Source organism: Chlamydotis macqueenii, chromosome 6, assembly GCF_036417535.1.
Source record: "Chlamydotis macqueenii isolate bChlMac1 chromosome 6, bChlMac1.mat, whole genome shotgun sequence".
NCBI lineage: Eukaryota > Metazoa > Chordata > Aves > Otidiformes > Otididae > Chlamydotis > Chlamydotis macqueenii.
The window spans coordinates 7,710,878-7,732,821 of record NC_141561.1 but is presented as its reverse complement, the minus strand read 5'-3'; the positions used below and the strand labels follow the sequence as shown (position 1 = coordinate 7,732,821).

General features: G+C 39.2%; 1 protein-coding gene across 2 annotated transcripts in view; it reads left to right on the top strand.

Annotated features, from left to right (window-relative positions):
- The window catches only part of MGAT5 (alpha-1,6-mannosylglycoprotein 6-beta-N-acetylglucosaminyltransferase), a 125,108-nt gene that overhangs the window by 98,108 nt on the left and 5,056 nt on the right, over positions 1-21,944 (top strand). For both annotated transcript variants that reach the window (XM_086751093.1, XM_086751092.1), the window contains exons 12-16: positions 4,877-5,026; positions 12,791-12,937; positions 16,383-16,499; positions 17,324-17,398; positions 21,265-21,422. In XM_086751093.1, the coding sequence (XP_086607219.1) occupies positions 4,877-5,026; positions 12,791-12,937; positions 16,383-16,499; positions 17,324-17,398; positions 21,265-21,422 (647 nt within the window). The remainder of the gene's footprint in view (positions 1-4,876; positions 5,027-12,790; positions 12,938-16,382; positions 16,500-17,323; positions 17,399-21,264; positions 21,423-21,944) is intronic.

Here is a 21,944-nt window from a genome sequence, read left to right as displayed (position 1 = left end):
TGAAACATTTTGAAGTTAATTTCAGTTTTGCTACTGAAAGTATTATGTATTGGCTGCACACTGTAGCTTCTCTATTCTCTTTAGAGTGCCGACTATTAATTCAGAAGGATGATTCCCTTCTATTCCATGGAGACTTAGTTCTTTAGTAACTTTTAAAGAGGTTTTTTTGTGAAAAATCAAGTATGCTATACAAATTGAATCATTCTTTTTAACGTGCTCGTTGGCTTCTTCAGAAAACACGACCAATTTGGTGAGAGCGAATTTACGGAAAGAATTGACTGTTATAATTTTGTTGGGTTTGTAGGGGTATATCGTTAACACTTGATTTGAGTTTCAGATAACTTGTTCAGTGTAGAATTCACACTTGCTCATCATGTAACACTGAACCCTCTCCAGATCCATTTATAAGTTCAGTACTCGGCGTTAAGTACTGTGTGGTTACCAGTTTGAAAGTTTCATATTTGAGCTTCAAGAGACATCATCTTCTCTTTGTGATTTATCACTGTATCTGTTTAACCCTCTTAGTATTGTTGTACATTGAATTCTCCAGCATTTGTGCTGTCTGCTATTCTCCCCAGTAGAACAGGATTTTCATTATTCAAGGATGTCTCAAAAAGCCTTTGAGAGTGTGACACTTCTCAGTAAGAGAGATTTTCTAATCTTGTGTTCGTGTCAATCTGAGTTTTCATACACTGTATATACACACTGGATTTGGGCTTATCTTGGGCTTGACCCTTGGGGAAATAAGCACCCAGACTTCTAAACAACAGTATGCATTTAGGACATTCACTAAGATCTCTTGCAGTACCTGTTTTTCTGCGTTACATTTGTCCAAGGTTATAAAATCATTATGTTCGCTTTTTGAATATATAAAATATAAATATAAAACACATTATATATATATTTTATTAAGATTAAATATAAAAATACTGACTTCTTCAATGTAAGAAGGTGAGACTGGGTATATGGGCTGTTTTACATCCATTTTACAGTTTGAACTTTCACCCCTAAACCAGTTTAGGATTCTGAGTCAAGCTTTTCTGCAATATAGCCAGGCTGTAGTTCTGCAGATGTGCTTAGTTTCATTCAGGGCTGAATTTCTGGTGTTCTGTTTAGACCATTCTGTACCTGAATGGTCAAAAATTGCAAAATACTGTAACCTTGAGCTGACAAACCGATGGCCAAGCAGAGTTGTTAATTACCACCATCTGCCACATCAAGAAAGCTAAAAGCAGTTTAGTTCTTAATGCATCGTGTTTCTACCACATAGTTTTGTAGCTTTTATACTTAAATCTTTCACCCACCCAACTTAAAACTTCAGCTTTTCAGACTGTGTCTTCTTGTCAACGTTGTCTTAGGGAGTGACTTACCAGACAGTTGTAATTTGATTTCTTTGATGGGAAAGGCTTTATCATTATGCTTTTAGAAGTAGGTGGAAATGATTGATGAGCAGTGACTGCAGAACTGTTATTAACGATCAACAAAAGTGCTTTCCTGAATGGCATGTTTATTTTAGCTGCTGAAAAAATGTTTCAGCAAAGGTTTGTATGACTGTTACTCACCTTTACTCTTCCATTTTGATTCTGAGGAGAAATAATTTCTTTTTTTTTTTTTTTCTTTTTTTTTTTTTTTTTTTCCCATGTGGTTATCTTCCATGCTTGAAAGTTTAGATTTGCAGTATGGACAGCAGACATGGGAGCATAGTGCAGTCTGATCTAATCTCTGCAGAGAATGTTAATTTTGCATTACTAGCCAGCAGCCTAAGGTGTTTTCTCTTCAAATTCATATTGGAGAAAGTAAAAATCTAGAGTTTACTGTCAAAGGATTTAAGTCAAAAGAACAGTTGTATGCACCCAAGCAGGCAGACTCAGGAAGCAGATTAACAATTGAAAGAATGTCAATATTTTTGTTTTCAAATCACATTTATTGATTTATTTACTTGTAGCCTTTCTATTTATAAATGCCATATTTGCACTCTCTCATTTTCTAATGCAATGTTTTAAATGTTTAGAATTGAATCATGTGCCCTGATTATTTTTGTGAAGTGGCTTATTACAATTTATACTTTTATGATCCAAAATAACACTTTTCTACAAGTAATGTGGAAGTTCAGGACTACATAAATGCAAAAGATGACAGACGTTAGTGACATTTGCATAAGGCAGAAGGTGCTCACGGTATTTTTGTGAAACTTTATAGATGATTATGAAAGCAATAGCTCTTGACTCAAAGTGAATAAGGGAATAAAGGAGTGACTGTTTTGTGGGTTGTGCTTTCTGAGATTTAGTTTAGCTTTTACTTGTTTGTTTCCTTCAGAAATAAAGACTTTTGGAACAATTGTTTTATGTACAGGAGTATGCCTGTACATGAAAAAGGAGTACACTCCTTTTTTTTTTTTTTTTTTTTTTTCTTAAAAAAAAAAAAAAACAAAGAAATCCTGTATGCCCTGTTTTGTAGTCATCAAGTGCTGGTAATTATGTAGAGGACAGCACATGGATGTAGTAGAAAGATTAACTTTGTTATTAACAGGATGATTTGGGAAATACTTGGGCTAAATTCAAAGTGTTTCCAGCAGAATTTAAGCAACTAACTTCACACAGACTTCTCAGAATCCCACTAGATTTTTATTGGCATCGCATATGAACAGTAGACATGTGAAAATGTTAAGTTTCTTTTGGTCCGTTTTACATTCATCTTAGAAACCAAGCTAGTAAAGATAATACGGTGGCAGCAATGCTAGTTCACATCAAATATTTATCTAGTCTGGTATTCTGACTCCAGAAATAGCCAAAGCTTGATGTGTAAGGAAGAATGCAAAATCAGACATGTTTCACAGCCACCAGAGACAAGTGGTTCGTGGACTTCTTGGGCTGAAAGTTGTGTGTGTGTGATAATGATTCATGGGTTTTTCTTCCATTATTCTTTTGAACGTACATAAAAATTTTCAACAGTCGTACAGCCAATAATGCAATTCCTCAGGAACCATTAGAAAGACTGTAAAGACTCAATAATTTTAATGTCACATATTTTATTTTACAGCAGCTAAATATTCTGTAACAGATTTGTGAAATTGTCATTGAAATCGTTAAAATAAGTAAGTGCCATTTTAGGTAATCCTCATTAGATTTTGCCCTTTCTAGCTGCTTGCTTCTCATATTTTTCTTGAGTTAGAGAGCATTCCTGTCATCAGTTTGTGTGATATGAGCCAATAAAATCTGAGGCAAGTGCGTTCCTGTTCTTACTGTTGGCAGATGATGTCAGCAGTCCCCGTGCTTCGTTGCCTTCTCTTCCCGTTCGGAACGCTAAAGCCGAGCTCACAGGCTCTGTTTGTGCCGAAGGCCAGGCAGGCAGGGCTAACGTCTGCCTCTGGTGACAAACCACTGCTGCGTTCTGGAAACTAGACCAGACTACTCCATTTGTATTTCTCCTGCACATTTTCAAAGAAAAAGTTGTACGATGGATTTTCTCTTAACAAATTTTATGAGGAAGGAACATCTCTTTCAAAGTAATTCAAATTTGAAGTAAAAGGAAAAATAAAAAATGGAGCAAGCTTTTTTTTTTTAATAATTTGTGTTAATTACCAGTAACAGCAACCACTTCAAACAAGAAAGCACACTTGTCTCCATTTGTTGCCTGTTTTATATGATACTCAGCCCAGGACATTGTCTGGTTGGTGCAACCTTGGCTTAGCTACCAGAACAAGGCAATCTAATCATGAGGCAGGCAATCTGCTTCGTCAAACTGTCTCACCAGTACAGCAAGCTAAAGCTCGAAGCCCGTTGTTACATGACATTAAATACCCTGTCTATTCAAATGTATGCCAGCAATTAACTTAGCAAGGGAGTTTTAAGAAGTGATAGTGTTCATTCCCCTAGACCTGATACCTTCTTGCTCCTCCAAGATTAGAAAAGACAGAATTTTCACCAGTCTACTTGCCCTTTGAATGAACTTCGGTATAATTGTTGGTCAGCTTTCACTCAGGGCTGTGGACGAACAATGTACAGAATTTACATGACAAAAATAGTGAGTGAAAGTAAAATTCTTATAAACTCTCCTGCTGCCAAGAAGTACAGAAACTTGTTGCCTGATTTTAGAGCTGTTACTAAGACTATGTGCAAATATTGAGGGAAAGTCTCTCTGATCTGTGCTGCATACTGGCTGTAAATACAATCTACAGCTAATTGCTTCTGGAGTGCTAGTAGTCTTTAAAACTCAAAAAACATATGGCATCGAAAGTTAAAGTAATTCTTGTTTGCCAACTAGGATGATGTACTATTTTTATTTTCTTTAACGCAACACTAAAGCCATTACTCTTTTCTGAATCTTTTCAAAAATGTCTTTAAAACTTTAGGTAAGTGGAATATCTGTAGATACCTCATGGCACTCAGATACTAGGTATTTAGGTAAAGATGTGTATTCACTTGACAAGAATGCATCTTACTAAGGTGAGATTCAATATTTTCTTCACAAAGAAGATAAAGAATAACTCATATTTTGCATCTCTGGCAAAACCAGAGTGAATATCTGATATTTCAAAAATAGTTTTTTAGTATTTTTAGGCCAAGTATTGTTTAGGCATGCTGGGATTACAACTATCTGATGGTGACCTGCTTTTTGTCCAGTTAGAAATTACTAGGACCTAGGTATTGATTTATTTATACCTATACTATGAATAAAAAACCTGCAGCTTTCTTCCAGTCTAGTAGAAAACAAAACTAATAATGTAATGAAAGATCAAATATTATAGAAATCATATCAGAATGAGTGAACTTCTCTTTCTGGCTTTTGCGGTACCGGAGATAAAAAGCAGCTCTGATTGAACACTACTGCTTGAAATGTGTAAAGACTGAAAAATGTTTTGTTCTTGCTATTACAGGATAAGAAGGCTTATCTGGACACCATCCACACCTACATGGAAGTCCATGGCACTGTTCACGGGACGAGCACTATGTATATTCCTGGCTACGTAAAAAACCATGGGATACTCAGTGGGCGGGATTTGCAGTTTCTACTGCGAGAAACCAAAGTAAGTTTGTCAAGAGGGAGTAGTGGCAAAAATAGCTGAACAGTACGTGAAGTGCATCTATTTCACCTCCTACGAAGGAGCCCCTAATTTAAAAACATTGGAAAAATAAATGACCAAATGTAAAGGAGCTTAAATTGTTTTCTGTGTGCTAAGAATACTTTTAAAATAGTGACCGTGTTTTGTGGGTTGACAGCTATTATTAGAAAATTGGGACAACAACCTGCAGTCACGACACGTTTAACAATCAGCTTGAAAAACATGGCTAAATGCATTTTTCATTTTATGAAATGTGATATTCAGCTCAAGGACACTATCAGCTGAAAATGTGCTTTGTTTTACATCTCTGATGTGAAAGCTAGGTAATATCTGAAAGCTGTGCGATAGGCATGCTTGCTCTGCCCTACCAATGACTTTAACCTAGAGCCACCCAGCTCTCTAGGGGAGAAGAGAAGAAAGGCAAGCACTTCGTTCACCGTTCAGCTCCTTCCTCTGCTTCGGCTGTGCAGAGAGAAGAGCAAAAGGGTGTGCTTTTTGTGGTGTGCTTTGTCAGTGGCCCCATAGTCAAGGGAACTCCAGATAAGGGAGAGTATATACATTGAAATAAATACGCTTTTGTCCCCATAGTTAGAATGCTTTGTGGGGTTTTCTCTGCCATTCCCATAATCTTTGTGGCACTTTACAACATTAAAACACTTTAGTAGATTACATTTAAATAGGATGTGTAACTTTTTAGTTGGTGAAAGAAGTGATTTGAGTGTTTAAAATCAGCAAAATGTGGGGAGCTGCTCCACTTACTCCCCGGTGTTGATAGTTTCTTGCTGTGCACTTCTACAGAAGAGTCTTTTTAAAAAGAGAAGAAAAAAGCAAGCACCTCTCAGTCTTCCTACACAACTGCAGAGATCTCCTTTTTGAAATATCTGGGGAAATGATGGTAATTTGACATCTCTGTGTGACAGCTGTTGGCAAATTATGACTTTTTAAAGGCAACCACTGTGTGTATGTACTTGATGCTTACAGATACACATAATGTTGCAGATTAAAAAGTCAACATTTACTTTTGTCATATATAATACTGAGATTACACAGCTTTTGCCTGTGTGGAGTATGAAATCAGTGTGTTAATCATAGTACTAACGTGGGAAGAATATTGGCATTGTAATAACCCCAAGCACAAACAGTGACTTCTTTCTGGGGGAAGAAAAAAAAAAAGTGTTCTATTTGCTGGAATAGTAAAATAAGCTAATGGACTTCCTATGGAATTACTGAAATCCTTATAATTTACAAAGTACAGTTCATAATAGTAGTTACATCTGGGTAAATCGTCCTCTAATTCTGTCAGCCGTCTTACACGAATTACACTAAAGATCTTGATCTTTCAATGTTGAATAGATAGCTCATCTAGTTGTTAGTGGTTATATTTGCTGTGCTCTAAGATGCAATGTAAGGACACATTCAATTTAGGACAAATTCAAGTGGGTACGTACGTATTGTGCAGCTCAGCACAGTGCAGCTGTGTGGGGTTTGTGACACAGGAAGCAGCCAGGCCAGTCTCACTCAGTTTTAGACTGGTAATTGTAATATCAGATGGAAGATACTATCTGTGATTGTGAAATACTCCTGAGATCAGTAAGTTGCTTACTTTTCACAAAGCATATTTTTGTGAAAAGCACGGATCTGTGCTGTACTGTTTTCAGAGTCCAACAAGCATTTTAGATTTTAATGATTTTCTATACTATTGTTGTGCATTGTTTGGTTTTTTTCTTCTTCCTAACATTGGGGAAAATCCTTTGAGAATTTGCTGCATTTTGTAGTAGATGGCACTGAGAAACACATCAGTGTGTTTCAGAACCCTGTATCAGGAAGCCAGTGTTTTTATCACGTTATCTTTTTGATACAATCTTCCTTAATAAACTATTTTTAATTTTTTTTTTACGTCTGCAAACAGTATTTTCATAAGCTTTTGTTAGCAGATTTGCAAATAACAAAAGCTGTTTTCCTTTTAAGGAAATTATTTGTTTATGATGCAGCCAGACTAACAAAACCTTGACCTGATGATAAGCAGATCAGAGTCCATTTGCTTCTCCTAGTACTTATTGTTGTCAGGCAAACGGGCGTGCAGTGTATTTCTGATGTTGCATCAAAATGAAATGAAATATGGTTTACTGCATCATGAATTTCAATTATTATTCCCATCTAATACTTACTTTTTCCAATATATTTAGTTTAACAGAAGTAGTAAAACAGCAGCATCCTGAGATTGAAAGTGGAATCTGAGATTTACCATCTAATTTGTTTGGACTTTTTCAGTTGGAAGTGGATTTGTGGGTTGTTTTGTTTTGGTTTGTTTTGGTTTTTTGCTAGCTGATGTTTTCATCGGTGCACTGGCTGTTCTACCTTAGCATATGGTTGTGTCTCAGTGTTGATCAACATACTTGTTCTAAGTCTTCTTGTTGCCTGTACGTTCACAGTTTCCGATTTTGCTGTCTTTTAAGAGACAATAGTTGAACATAGTTCAGCATAAGATACTCACCTGTCTCTACTGGCCATCTGCTGTGTGTGTGGAGGTCAATTGTGTTTCTATCAAATGGATTGTGGATTGAATTGCTAAAATAAGTGCAGGTTTTCCACAGAAATCAAGCTGACTTGAATGGGAGCTTTGTGCCCTGAGGAGCCTTGTGTATGCGTGCACATGCACCCAGTGATGTTCAAGGACACTTTTTAATCATAATCACTTTAATCGCTAGGCAACGTGACCAGAGCCCCGTAATGAATTTAGTTATGGGGTTTTGTCACTAGACAATCAGTGTGCTGAAAGTATGTGAAGAATTGGAGCTGGAACTCAGGGATGGTCACATCTGTGGGCACAATGCTCACTGGAAGCATCTAGGCCTGCTGTTTGCTGTCTCCGAGCAACAAACTTTGTCTTTAATCTTCCAGAAACTTTTGGTTTTTTCTTTTTCTAAATGTATGTTTTGATACCCAAGAGCAAGGATTGTCTTTCATTGCTTGTGATTTCAACGTTGTATCAGCGAGTTTTTGTTAGGTCCGCTGACAAATGATCTAGTTTTCAGAAAGTCAGAGCTAAATCATAATTTCCCAAATCACACAGTTTAGTGTACTGAGAAGTGTCAGTTTATGTTGCACTGCTTCACTTTGCCGTTAGACAGCAAAATACCAATAGGTGATGGCTCAGTCATGATTCCTGAGCAGAGCTTTGCATTTCCAGAATGTATTTGGTCTCTCTGCAGTAGCTGGTATAGGACGCAGTTATTCTGAAAAGCATGCAGCTGCCATTTCATTCTGTGTATTGTAAAGCAACACATTTCAGAATAAGTGCCTTTTCCAAGCAGGAGGGGGCTGTTTGACATTCATCATGGCTAGTTCAGCTGTGTGGTGCATGACAAAAACGAGACATGTCAACAGTTCCTAATGAGAAGATGTAAAGCCATTCATCACGTCAGAGGAAAATAGGGTAGGCGAGCTGGCAGCCTTCCTGCCAACTTACGTGGCTTTTTGCCAAGCGGGCAGCTGGAGGAGTTGGACCAGACTCTCTTGGAAGAACCAGTACTTGAATTCTTGAGAAATATTCCTCCTTTTGAGAAAGTTTCGGATGCAACTTTTTACTTTGAGTCACTGTGAATTTTGGGGGGAATCAAAATTCTTTTGCTAAGTAGAATTTATAGTTTCTGAATGGTGATTAATAAAAGTAGGAGCAACACCCCATTTAGACAGTTTGGGAAAAAAACCCATTGCATTGTTGGGTAAGCAGAAATAGGAAAACAGTATTTTTTTCATATTGCCTTTTATGAATTACTGTATTTTTTACTTCCCCATGCTTCACAAAATCGGCTGAAAAGACATTTAACTGGTAATCTTATTCTAAAGTTGCTTCAATCACAAAAGGATTGAGTTTTCCAGAAAGTATTTTATATTCATGAGAAAAATATATCAAGATGGTTAATGCTACACTTCCCTTTCTGTAGTTCAGAAGAGAATATATAAGTTCAGTAAGGAGGGATACAAACATGATGATAAACCTATCAGCCCAACAGAATAAATTAGATAAAGTGCAGTAGTATTAGAAAGGGGAGAGGAGAAGATAAACACTCCTGTTTATGGAACTGTAGCATTTAGTCTCTGGAATATGAATTTTTTTCTCTTAAGCATTCAGCTAAACAGAATTACAGTCAGTGAAGTAAAACATTCACTCCTTATTTTATACTTTTGGCTATTATTTACAGAGACTCTTTGTTCAAGGACTCATTTTAATAATAGTCCAATCTGGTGCCATAAACTCCACAAATAAATTGCTTAGTGTCAACTGAAAATCAGTAGTTTCCAAAAAATAAAACCAAACCACACTTTTTCCCACAGGAGTGGTTGTGAAGTGCTTTTCATCTCAGAGCAGTTTCCAGTTAGCTGCAACACCGTGAAAGGACTGCTTACATTATAATCAGAAAAGAATAGTGTCTTGGCTGGTCTGATGCTCGGTGGCCAACTCAAAATCCTGAAATTCCAGACCAGGGGTTCAGTTCACTGCAAAGGCAGAAAAGGTTCCTGAGGAGCTTTTCTTAATGAAAACCAAAGTATTCCCACTCGAGGGTTTCAACACCTGCTTTACTCAAGTTGAGCAAGTAATCCCCTTTTTTTTTTTTTTTTTTTTTTTTTTTTTTTACTTCTTGCAGACCTACAGATGCAGACACCCCTGGGTAGTAGACCTTGCAAACAAGGAAATGGTTTTTAGAAAAAAAAACCCAGCGCTATCACCATGATCATTTTACATGGTTATTTTTTTTGCTGTTATCTCCTTTAGATATACTTTTCTATTGCCTCCTGGCAATCATCTCTTTATATGGGGTGTTAGCGTACAGAGCCTGCTGTGGCATGTGCCCGCTGAAAGAGCTGTATGAAAAATAATGGATCTGACTTTCAAAAGCATTTGAAAGGAGAGAAAAACGCTCACATAGACAACATAAAATGGTTTCAAGCACTAATCAGCCACTAAAGAATAAAGGAATTCTACTCTGCATAGCAGTTCCACTGCAGCGAACAAAGCAAGATGAGGGCTAGCATTCTCAAACCGTGTGTACCCACAGTTACATTACCAACCTTGTCCAATTTGGGGTTTTACGTCACAGACCTTCAGCCTTAGAGTGAAGGTGCCTCTCCATGGTGGACTGTGTTACCAGACGTAGCATCTGGGGAGAGAGCACCCGAAAAGCTGTAGTCGGCACCTTGTGTGTTGGAGGCAACAGTGTATATTTATATCACAAAATAGTGACGTAAATCTTTACTGTTTTGTGGGAGAGCACCTTGTCTTCCACACAGCCTTAACTCTACTGCGGGTAGATGCTTGCTTCACTCGTACCTGAAAATTGTTGCCTTTCTACGTTTTTTTTTTCCCCCTCCTTTTTCAATTAGTGACTTGTAGCATTTGTTACATACTTTGAGGAAGTACCTTGACAGATTGTTTTAGCCTTTTTTGGAAAGAACAAGCTATATGTAATTCAAAGGATTAGCAAATCATTAACATCATAAGAATGAGTTACAGAAATCGCCCGTGTTCTCTAATGCTTGCTTTTTGAATCACAATGAATGTGACTTTCTTGAGGCAATTAAGATATTCCTCAGTTCTGCTCTTTATCCCGTACAAAAATAGTAGCTCCCTAACCAAGGAACATGAAAAGGGCATTTTTCAGGAGCAGGATCTAGTTTGGGCATTTCAGCTGATCTGATGAAGATGATGTGATGGAAAGTGATAGAAGATTTTGGAGGGTTGAAAGAAGGAGCTGGGGGGGAGGTTGCGGGCAGCTGTGAGCCAGGCTGAAACCTCAGGCTAACAGGCAGCACGCACATCCACCGTTCAGCAATCAAACGCATCCTTCTTCTTGTCTTCAAAGGTATGGTGCTGCTTAGAGGTAAGGTTGGAAAATGGATGCGAAACAGGTGGTAAGCTATTTATTATAGATTAAGTGTTGACAGTGTGCTCTGTGCTGTCAAAACACAAAACCATATTTCTTTCCCCTTGGAGCTTCCTCCTAAATAAACGAACCAGTGAGACACAGAACTGTTCAGCAGTGCACAGCAGCAGTTTATTAAAAAAGTGAAAAATGAAGCAAACAAACCAGCATTCTCTACATAACAGACAAACACAGGATCATAGGAGAATTGATACTTCAGGTGGTTTTAATTGCTGCTTCTCAGCTGGTTTTCTACCTGAACTAAGGAGTAGTTTAAATAAATAACATTATGTGTGCAGATTGCATGAAATGGTTTCATGTCCGTAATTCATTTTCAAAAGATTACCTTTCTTTAAATTAAGCCTCTTTTGAGATGAAATTTAGTCTGTATTTTTTCTGAGTGAAAGGTAATGTATCTTATGCCATATATAAGAACCAAATTTAGATAATCTAGCTTTAATGGAGATAGTCTTCCAGATTTATTTTTTTTTTTAATCAGCCACTGGAGAATTTCCTGTAAGATTTAAATCTGTGAGATAGTTGAGCAGCTTTTTGCAAGTAGGTGACTTCTTTAACCTGAAAATTGAAAACTGAAATAACAATATTCAGCTCCATGCAGTGACAATTGTATGTCCTCAACTATGCTGGGAAGCATTAACCTTCTTTTTAAAATGAGCCGGCTCAGAATTTACACTGTTGTCGCCATGGGTGGGAGAGGACTGGTGCTGCAAGGCCTGTGCACGGCCATACTGACCACAGGTTTATGGGTCAGCGTTAAGATCAGCTCTCAGAAGGGACTTTTGCTTTGAATCTCCTGTTACTAGGATTCACTTCCATGTTGCAGAAAATTTAATGCAGAATAGTATAATTTGACCTCTTTGAGTACGTACATACTGAATACACGATCCTGGTAGTTATGGAGATTGCTTTTTATTTCCTTGAAAAGAGCAGTAGTGCTATACATATACATTGAGTCATGCAGCAGTGCTGAGAAATTGCTGTTACACATCAGAGTTTGTAATTCTCCCATTATACACAGACGTTCAGATAAAGACGAAGAATCCTATAGTTAATTCAGAGGTTTTAATTATGTTGGGCCAGGAAAAGGGCCAAGATCCAAATAAAAGCCAGACAACTCTGAAAAAATATTAAATTTCCTTACACTGGAGAAAAGCACTGCCTTTTCTAGAGCACCTGTAATCTCAGCTGATATAAGAATAGCTTAGTGATGCATTTTTCCTCCTTCAATTTACCTTGGAGGCGTTGAACCCTCATAATCCTATGGAAGCTGCTGGCTGCAGTGTCTCCCGCTGATGTTTGCTGCCATCTACCGTTTTAATTACAAGGCTTAATCAGTTTGGCGGGAGCGTGTTCATACTGGCAAAACCAACAGGTTAGCTGTTGTGGGAGAAGGGGAAAACAGTTGTGTAGTTGTTCCGTGAGTTTACTGCAGTAAGACCTGGACCTGCAAGAGAGCCCCAGCAGTTTCATTTCAACACCAGTCAAACCACCAAATGACTTTTTATTCCCAAAAAATCACTGAAAGGGTCCGTTGTTGCCTCAGCTCCATGAAAAACCACCGCAGCTCATTACAGAAGATTATTGTCAAATGTGTTTTACAGGACATTCCATTACCACTTGTGTAGGAGGGGGTGAGCTGCTAAATTTCGCCCATTTTCTTCTTAATGTTACTTTTTTTAGGCTGGTACATTTAGAATGTGTTACTGTTTATTTTAACTTAGCTTTTAGCTTTCAGTCTTTGTAAGAGCAAAAATTAAGATAGTCCTTGTTTTCTGTTTTTCAGCTGTTCGTTGGTCTCGGATTTCCGTATGAAGGGCCAGCTCCTTTAGAGGCTATTGCTAACGGATGTGCTTTTCTAAATTTAAGATTTAACCCACCAAAAAGTAGCAAAAACACTGAATTTTTCAAAGGCAAACCTACACTCCGAGAGGTAAACTTTATCAATCTTGGTAATTTCTTTATTGAAAATGGTTGTGGATTTCTTTTTAGTAACACAATACAGAAAAAAAAATGTATAAATGTTCACAGTTTATTGCAAAAGGTGTGCAGCTGTCGTTTTCTTTAGCCATTGATGGAACTGTCAGTCCTTATTTTTGTAGGATAATCCAATTTTTTCATTACCATACTGTTAAGCTTTACCTCTAGATTTGCCTATATGTACATTCTGCTAGTTCTTATTAATAGATCACAAACTAAAGTTTCATTTTAAAACCTGATGTTCTGTCCGGGAACAGATCATGTCATCCGATACACGATGTGTCATTTGTAAGTGATTTATTTTGTTGAAGAAACAAACATTACTGTGTACTGTGCAGGAAGTAAATAGGTGTTTAAGTAAACTATAAAAATGTCATTTGAAGGTTGTTGTGTGTGTGTTTGGGGATTTTTTTTTCCTCTGGAAGAGATGTGCTCAAGGCACTGTTGAGCGAAGGTATTAATGGTCACAGCCCACCATGTTTGTGGTTAAACACCAGAGACATTTGGAGAACTGACTCTTGAAGAGAACAGGAAAAACAAACCTCGAGCTTTCAAAACCGGCAGTGTGTTTAGACTCTGGTGAGAGAAAAATGAGGCTACATAAGCTAGCCACTCATCCTGGCACTGACTTTGGAACATTTTTCTTCTTTGGTGTAGGTAAAATTCAGCCTATATCAATTCTGGGCATTTAACAGTCATGTAGCCATTTCTGACTTGAGCACTTTTGCCTGTGACCACGGCTTGTTCGTAGGTGTACATACATAGTTTCTTTATGTACTTCTCTGAAGGGAAAGCTCTCTGGTGGCACTGAGCGGCGCCAGCTAGTTGATAAGCAAAAGACAGTTTCCCAGTTTAAATCAGCAACATAAATTCCTCGTGATTTTATGATCCAGGACTGTAATGGCCTTTCAGCTTGTTGTATGTTCAGCTTGTACAGGATGTGAGTTCAAACTTACCCGTTCTCACAGCTCGCGTTGCTAAGAAAGGAGATAGCGATAAGGGGAAAAGCCTGTTTAAGCTTTCACATCTGTTTAAACTTTCAAGGCCTTGGCACCTTTCAAAGCTTTTCTTCTGTGGGTTGTTCAACCGTTTATCTCGTTTCCAGTTGTTCTGTGCCCAGGTGCTGATCAGGCTCAGTAAATAATCTGGACCCACCTAACTCTTTAGTAGGAATTTTTGTGCTTGGAGTGCTTTCGTGCTAAATCCCACTGGCATGTGTCAGCACTAACGCAAATGCTGTGCACCTGACTTGTACAGAAAAATAATCCCTATTGACTGCGCTAGTGCAAAGTGATATAATGCACTTTCATCAGGAATATTACTGCGTTCACATGCCCTGCTGACCTATCCTGAGAGTAACCTTTCCTCTAACTGGTTGTCACAACTGCCCTTAGATCCGATTGCCAGTAATCCACGTGCTTGTTCTTTGGGTTTAACAAAGTCCTTAAATCCTTCTCTCAGTTTTTTCAAGTGTTAAAGGAGAATAAAAAACCCTTTTGTAGGTCTGCTAATTGATTATCTGCAGACCCATTTGAAGATAAAGTCTCTGCTTAGTACTTCTGTAAAGTAACCATTGCAAGTCAACATTTCTCTCTTCATCTAATAATAATTTATTTGAGGGGGGAGCTAACTATTTCCCCTCGATCCCCAAGATGGGGTCTTGTTGTAACAACTCTGTACAAAAACTGGAAATTACAATTTTCATTTTAGAGCAGCGCTTGTTTTGTCTTGGGACATGATTTTGCTGGGAAAAGAGGCAGGAAAAAAAAAGAAAAAATTCACCTTCAAGCACCTTGTTTTCGTACCATTCCTACTCCCCCTTCTCCCAATCCAAATAAAAAATACAAAGAAAACATTGTATGCTAAATCTAGTTGAAATATATACTAGTGGGTGTGATTTCTTTCATTTTCTGCTTTTAGGAAGAAGAAAAAAAAAAGAGCTGAAATTAGAAATTAATTCCAAATCTATTTATAAGAATTCTTAAACATGTTAATTTCAGACAGAGGGAGTGTCTCCTTGAATATTAAGCCTCAGCTAATTAAAGCATTTCAGTATTAGGAATTAGTCTTAATATTTTTTGAGAGTATAGATGCAGAATAACTGGTGCAATAAAAATACGTCCGTCTGTCTGGTAGAGAAAGAGCAGTCTAAGGCATAATTCCTAAAGCTTTGTGGAATTCACACCGCTGGTTTATGTTCATATTTCTAAAGGTGCAATAGAAGGGGTTCTGTTGTTACTGCAAGCAACAGGAATGTGGCTTCTGCCATCTGAAGTCCTGACATGGGTGCCATGGGAACTCAGTCTTGGTAACCCAAATTATTACGTGCATACAATTTTAGTGGCAGTAGAAATAAAAGGTTAGAATATATCAGTCTTCAAGAAGGATTTGACTTCTTGGAGGAATTTAAGATATGCCAATGGCTAGTGCAAGAGAAGGTTCTTTCCACCAGATACCATTTCCTACTTCACACCTTTTGCATGGGCTAGATTGTTCTTTGTATCATGCATAAAGAGGCAACTGTATAAATATTGTCTATGAATAATCTATCCTGTAGGGGCTTTTAAAATTTATTTTAAAAGCAATTGTCTTCTGAGGCCAGCATGAAACGCTCCGCTCTCTTCTCAGCTTTTCCTTCCTCTCCACGTGTTCATTTGCATTTTTCTTTTGCTCCCATGCAACTTGTCACAAAAATTACTTATAGTGCCATCCTGCTAGTTCTGAAAGCAATCTCTAATATAACTTCTCTTAATTATCTACTTGAATATTTATTGAACTTGTTTTCTGACAAGGTGGTGAGCAAAATACCAGTCAACACTCCTGCTGAGGTCAAATCACTCTTTTGCTATCAGTAGCGAGAATCAGAATTCATCTAAGTGATAGAAGTGATTCTTTATTCACTACTGCTCACAGAAGCCTGGAAATAATTGAAATTTGAAGGAGAGGCAGGGTGAGGACGTTGTCTGAAGGTGAGACAGAGCAAGGATGACATCTCTTGAAGGCAGTCATGCAGGTCTAACCAGGACTGGTAGCAATTATGGGTTACGAAAATGCAGGGCTGCTCTGTGAATGAGCTGTGGGGAAGCAGGGTCACGGTGTAGATGCAATTTCAGTGAGCATCAAGTCTTCTGTGATGTGGGTCATTGTAAGGATCAAAGCCACAAATGAGAGGTGCACAAATGTTACTTGTGATCTGCATTATTATCTGGTTTTCAGTTTTCCGACTAAATTCAGTCTCTATCTGAAAGATAACTCAGAAGGAATGACACTGACTGTTAGATGCTTGCTGAAGTATTGTCTTACCCTAGTGCCTTTCATCCAAAAACTCTGATGAAGAGAGTGAGAGGGAAGGATATCTTGACACATTAATTTTTACCAATATAATTTCTTCCTTTCAGTTGACATCTCAGCATCCCTATGCTGAAGTTTACATTGGGAAGCCTCATGTCTGGACTGTAGACATCAATAATCTTTCTGAAGTAGAGAAGGCTGTGAAATCAATTTTAAATCAAAAGGTGAGACATGTATCCTCAATGTGTCATCAACAGTGAAGGGTGTATTGTGTACTGCATGTAGAGTGCTTCCTCATATTAGTCTAATTAAAGCAGAGTGCTGCTTTAATTAGGGAGGATATTGGGGAAAAAAAAATTATTATATCTCTGTGGTGTTTGATTATTTAAGTACTGGATATGTCAGGTTTTTACCTGAAAAAAACCTGAGTGTGAGTGAATTTGTGTAGAAATGTGAATTTCATATGTAAGTTATACGGCAATCTCTGTTTTCTGTGCATTCAGTGAGGAAGTTTCCTTGTTGGTTCTTGGAGCATTGCGGGCTGTCCAAATACCGCTCAGCTCTTTGGACTGATTTTGTAGCCTTGCCATGACTGCCACGGAAGGGCTTGTGCAGTTGTAATGAGGGCACTTCAAGGGGGGGGGGGGGGGGGGCGGATTTGAAGTAATTTTCAAAGGTATCACTTTCTTTTTTTTGTCATAATGTTTTCTTTTTCACTTCAGCTCCAGAACTGAAACTTAGTTAAAACTGGAGCTCTGGAGTCCCGTAGTGTCTCAGGCTGGCTTTACATCTATTGCTTTGCAGTATTCCCCGAGTTTCCTTAAAGATAATCACTGAGTAACTTTTGTTGCCGGTACAAATGAGCAAAAATCAGCTTAAACTGCTGATGGTTTTGTGAAATTGTGGTTTGTTAATGAGTTTCTTTGCATTTATTGTTGCTACTTAAGCTATAATGTAGTATTTGGAATGCAAGCTGCTACCATGCAGCACGCCGCAAAGTTAATTTAAACAAAAACCCCTCTAACCTGAACACACTGTGTTTCCACAGATTGACCCTTATTTGCCCTATGAATTTACATGTGAGGGAATGCTTCAGAGGATGAATGCATTTATTGAAAGACAGGTATGAACTTTTCTTGTGCATGAATCTCTTATGTGGCAAAGCTTCTCCATGTTGTTGCTATTCAAGTAGAAAGAGTGGCTGTGCAGCCCTTGTCTGGGTGATTGTTTGCTCAGATGAAGCTCCCTTGGGAGGGCCACGTGGACTCAGAGATTCGCCTCTGTGGACTTGGCCACATGGGACTTGGGAGGCTTCTTTCAGATATGGCACCAGTGGGATTTTTCATGTGTAAAGAGACCAACTAGAAATTAAGACAAATTGCTGGCTACCAGAATATTTGTTCTGCTTCTCAGTGTGACATTGGGTTCTGACTCATTTGTGAGTGTCTGATTTACCATGTCTTTGCAAAGACGGGTATACTTGCCTGAATTTCAGGAGCTATAGGAGCTTTTAAATAATTTTTAAATTATTTTTTTATTGATTGATTGATTTACAAAGAACCTTTCTTCTTCTAATGGTATAGCAAAGCTGAAATGCAAAGTGATTTTTCAGTGTGTATGTGTCGTCTTTAACTGTATACCCACAAAAAGTCTTTGGATCCTGAGGTATCATGTAAATATAGAGACACTTTTGTGGTAGAATTGCACTTGGGCTAAAGCCTCTGGGCAGGTATTTCAAGTATTTGGTTTCAATTGATAAAGCTTTAAATGGCTGGGAAACCAGTTGCTTAAAGGACTTTTGGTCCCATGCATTATTGCCAACTGAGAGCAGCAGAAGATACTGAGCTGGTGTAATAAACTGCAGAGATTTACATGGAATCCTGATTTCTAGAAAAACCGCATGTTTGCTTGGACTTCTGCCCAAGGCCAGCTCTGGCTTTTGTTTGGGCTGCTGCAGAAGAGAGGGGAATAACCTGCATCTCTGTTATGCCAATTAACTTCCAGGATTTCTTTCAAAAGCACTGTGCATGCTCCTGTACCTGTATTTCTGAAAGAGGACAGTATTACAGGCAGCAAAAAAGAATAACGCAGCTTTGAGGGAGAAGTGTAGTTAACATGGCTGTTTCCAGTTTCCTGCCAATAAACACTTGAAGCTTTTTGCTGCCGTGTTGGTGGCATAGCCTGTAAAAGTATCTCTGCTTCTTTTGATTCTTCTACCTGAGTTAGCTGTAACTGAGAGTTTTTGTCAATAGAGGAGGGAATGGAGCTCAGTGTAAGGGAGAAAAGAGCCAATCTACAGATAGCATCTGTGGGGCAAAATTGTCTCTCCTCTCTGGACCTCCCCCAAGGGCTAAGCCCTGGCCTCTACTGCCTGCTTCTCGGAAATAAATACAGCATCATATTTTTGTTCATTGCTTTGACTAATTGTCAAAAGCCATTACTGTTCACAGCCCCCAGGAAGGTCAAACATCGTTATTGGCTGCATGTGCTTAGCACCGTGCTTGATTAACATGTCAGATGAAGCAAAAATAAAGGTTGAGAGCTTATTTTTGAAGAATTTGTGGTGGGAGACAGGCAGGATAGAGAAAGCCACGCAGGTTTGGAACAGCAATGAAGATGCATGGCGTTGATCTGGTTTGGAGGCTGTGGGATGCATTAACCACAAGAATATGGTCGTCTTCAGGGGATGTTTGAATGGGAGGAGGATGGAGCCAGGTACACTCATACACAAGCCATCCCATGGGACAGTGAAACGGTAGGGTTTAAAGGAGTTGTCCCATTTTGGTGCCTTGGTTCAGGATCAGGAGGGAGGACAGTGCTCACAAGAAAAGTTTCATGACTTCTCCAAATCTTCAGATCCAACAGCTGAGCTGAAAGTCTTTAGGGTCTGAAGTAAGAGAACTGTTGTAAGCTCTGGTTTCACGTTTCGCAGTGCCACCTTCAGCTTCCACTCCAAGTACTCCTTTCTGCCAGTGCACTGCCCCTGCCAGCAGCCCGGTGTGCCTGTTGGGTGCATCTCTGCCATCTGCTGAATCCATCCCTTGATCCCACTTGCTCTGTGCCTGCACAAACAGTTGTGTCAGCTCTGCAAAGCAGCGTAGGGTGGGAACCAAAGGGTGGGACTGCTTGAATTGGCACTGCTGTTGAAGGAGCAGCCAGGCAACGGCAGCCGAAGCAGCTGCGGGATTCCCTGTGGCAAGCTTGGGAGCTGTTGGATGAGGCAGGCTGGGCTGGTGGAACAGACGTGCTGACTGTGAAAGGTGTGATCAAGCGGAGCGCTTGGTAACCCGGCAGAAAATGGTTTTGGCAGGGCTCTGCTAGGTTAGCAAACGGGCTTGGCTCAGTAGAGGGTCAGCTGAGCACTGGAGCTTGGCGAAGGGCGTGGAGTGAGAGCATTCAGCCAGGAGCAGGAAAAGCCAGAGGGAGGAGGACGCCTCCCATGGCAGCAGGGCTAAGCCTCTCTCCTTGAAATTGTGGTTATGGGTAAAACAAACATAAAGGCAGTCTCTGGTGAAGCTTAACCTTCTGTTTTACATAACATAGTTTCTTTTACTCTTATGCTGAAGTCTCTGGTAAATGGTGAAGCCTCAGAAGGATTCTCTGTCTCTAAGATACTTCTGCCTGCACTAACTGTGAATCCAACCCCATATTACAGTATTATACTGTATATATTACATTAGTATATATTACAGGATTATATAGTATGTATTACAGTACTGGATTGGCTTTTAAATTTATATAGATTTTCTCCTGCATCTAGTATTTTAAATACTGACTTATAAAGGGACAGAGTAAGGAGGGCGCTTAAGTCCAAATAGCAAAATGACCATTTTGAAACAACCTCGTTACAAAGTACCTCCAAACATCTATTTTTAATCTGGTTTTTTTTTTATTATTCTGCAATAAATATGCTCTCAAATTACTCAGTTTTTTCAAACATGGCATGAGAGAATGCCTTAGAGTTGCATCAGGGAAGTTCAGAATGGATACTGGGAAGAAGCTCTTCACTGGGAGGGCAGCCAAGCACTGGAGCAAGCTCCCCAGGGAAGTTGTCGTGGCCCCAAGCCTGTCCATGTTCAAGGAGTACTTGGGCAACGCTCTTAGATAAATGGTTTAGCTTTTAGGTTGCCAATATTTTTTTATCACCTTTTGATGAGAGTTGCCAGATATTAAAATAATGGCTGAGTACCATGGAATGTTATACAAAATCGGCAATTAACAGTATCTCTTTGCGTTTTCTCATTTTAAATGTCAAGACCATAAGAACTTGCCTTTGCAGAGTTTTCACTAGCAGGTGTGTTTAGATGTCGTTTCTTCTTCCCTTTTCCCCTGTGGTGACACTTGCCTGCATGCATTATTTATAGCCGTTTTTTTTCAGTGTTGAAAGAGCACTTTCACTAGCAGTACGACCAAGAAGAGCAAACAAACTCTTTGAATCCTGGTTGCTTTATAGAAATCTTCAGTCTTTTATGAGGTCAGATCACTCCGTAGAGCGGTGAGTCCCCGGTCCCTTCCAGATGGCTCGCCACGCAGGGTGCTTGGGACATTTCTTGCCTACAGGGTAACCGGCCTCTGGAATTCGTCTTCTACCAGAACTTCCTCCTGATATTTGTGCTGTTTCAAAAATAGTTCTGCTAGCACCGAGGGAGTGAAAAAGAAGTCACTGAGAAAGCCAAAATGGGCTGAGTGTATGGAAGTAGAGAGACTAGCTAGAGTTGCTCAGGATAAATTAAACGAGGTAAAGGAAGGGAAGAAGCTTCTTCGGGAAGAATGGTACTACCACATTTCAAGTAGCAAGCAAAGGTGATAATTCCCTCACATTAAAAAAAAAATACTCTTTTAAAATGTGCTTAAATTATTGATTTTAATACAACTGAAATGAGCTGCAAAATGAGTGTTTGGGTGATAATACCCACTTATTTTACTAATGGGGAAAACTGGCGTCAAGGGACTGGAAGCATCATAATAAAATGTGATCTGTCATTGCAGGATTTCTGTCACGGGCAGGTGATGTGGCCCCCATTAAGTGCCCTTCAAGTAAAAATTGCTGAACCTGGAAAATCCTGTAAACAAGTTTGTCAGGAAAGCCAGCTCATCTGTGAGCCTTCCTTCTTCCAGCACCTTAACAAGGACAAAGCTTTGCTTAGGTAAGTACTGAAAAGCACAAACATATTGTTTGGTCTCTTTTCATTGCACTGGCTTTTGCCACGCGTGAAGGTGAAGTTGTGTGTGCACCATATGGTGCCCTTTGTTGGGCTGCTTGCACTGAGCAAAGGTGCTTGTGCTGCGGGGACCGCAGATGCCAGGACTACAGTTGTGTTTGGATGGACCCTTTGCCGCCCTGGCTGCGCAGGGCAGTCCCATAGCTTTTGCCCATCGGGGCTGAACTACGACACCGTACCTTCTGCAAGCCACTGAACTTGCGTGAGGCGTAACGCCGATCCTCACCGCGCTCAGTCGGCTGGGTCAGAAACGAAACACATTTTATTGCAGTAAATAGAACTCTGCTCACACTGTGTGATTTCTGTCAGTAATTCACATGATTTTAAATACAGCGCTTATCAAGTGTTGCTTTTATTTATTGAGCACCCTCTTTGGTCACAATTAACATCCACCGTAAAAGATGTACATTCGTTGGCAATTAGCAACGGCTGTTTCTGCAAACCTTT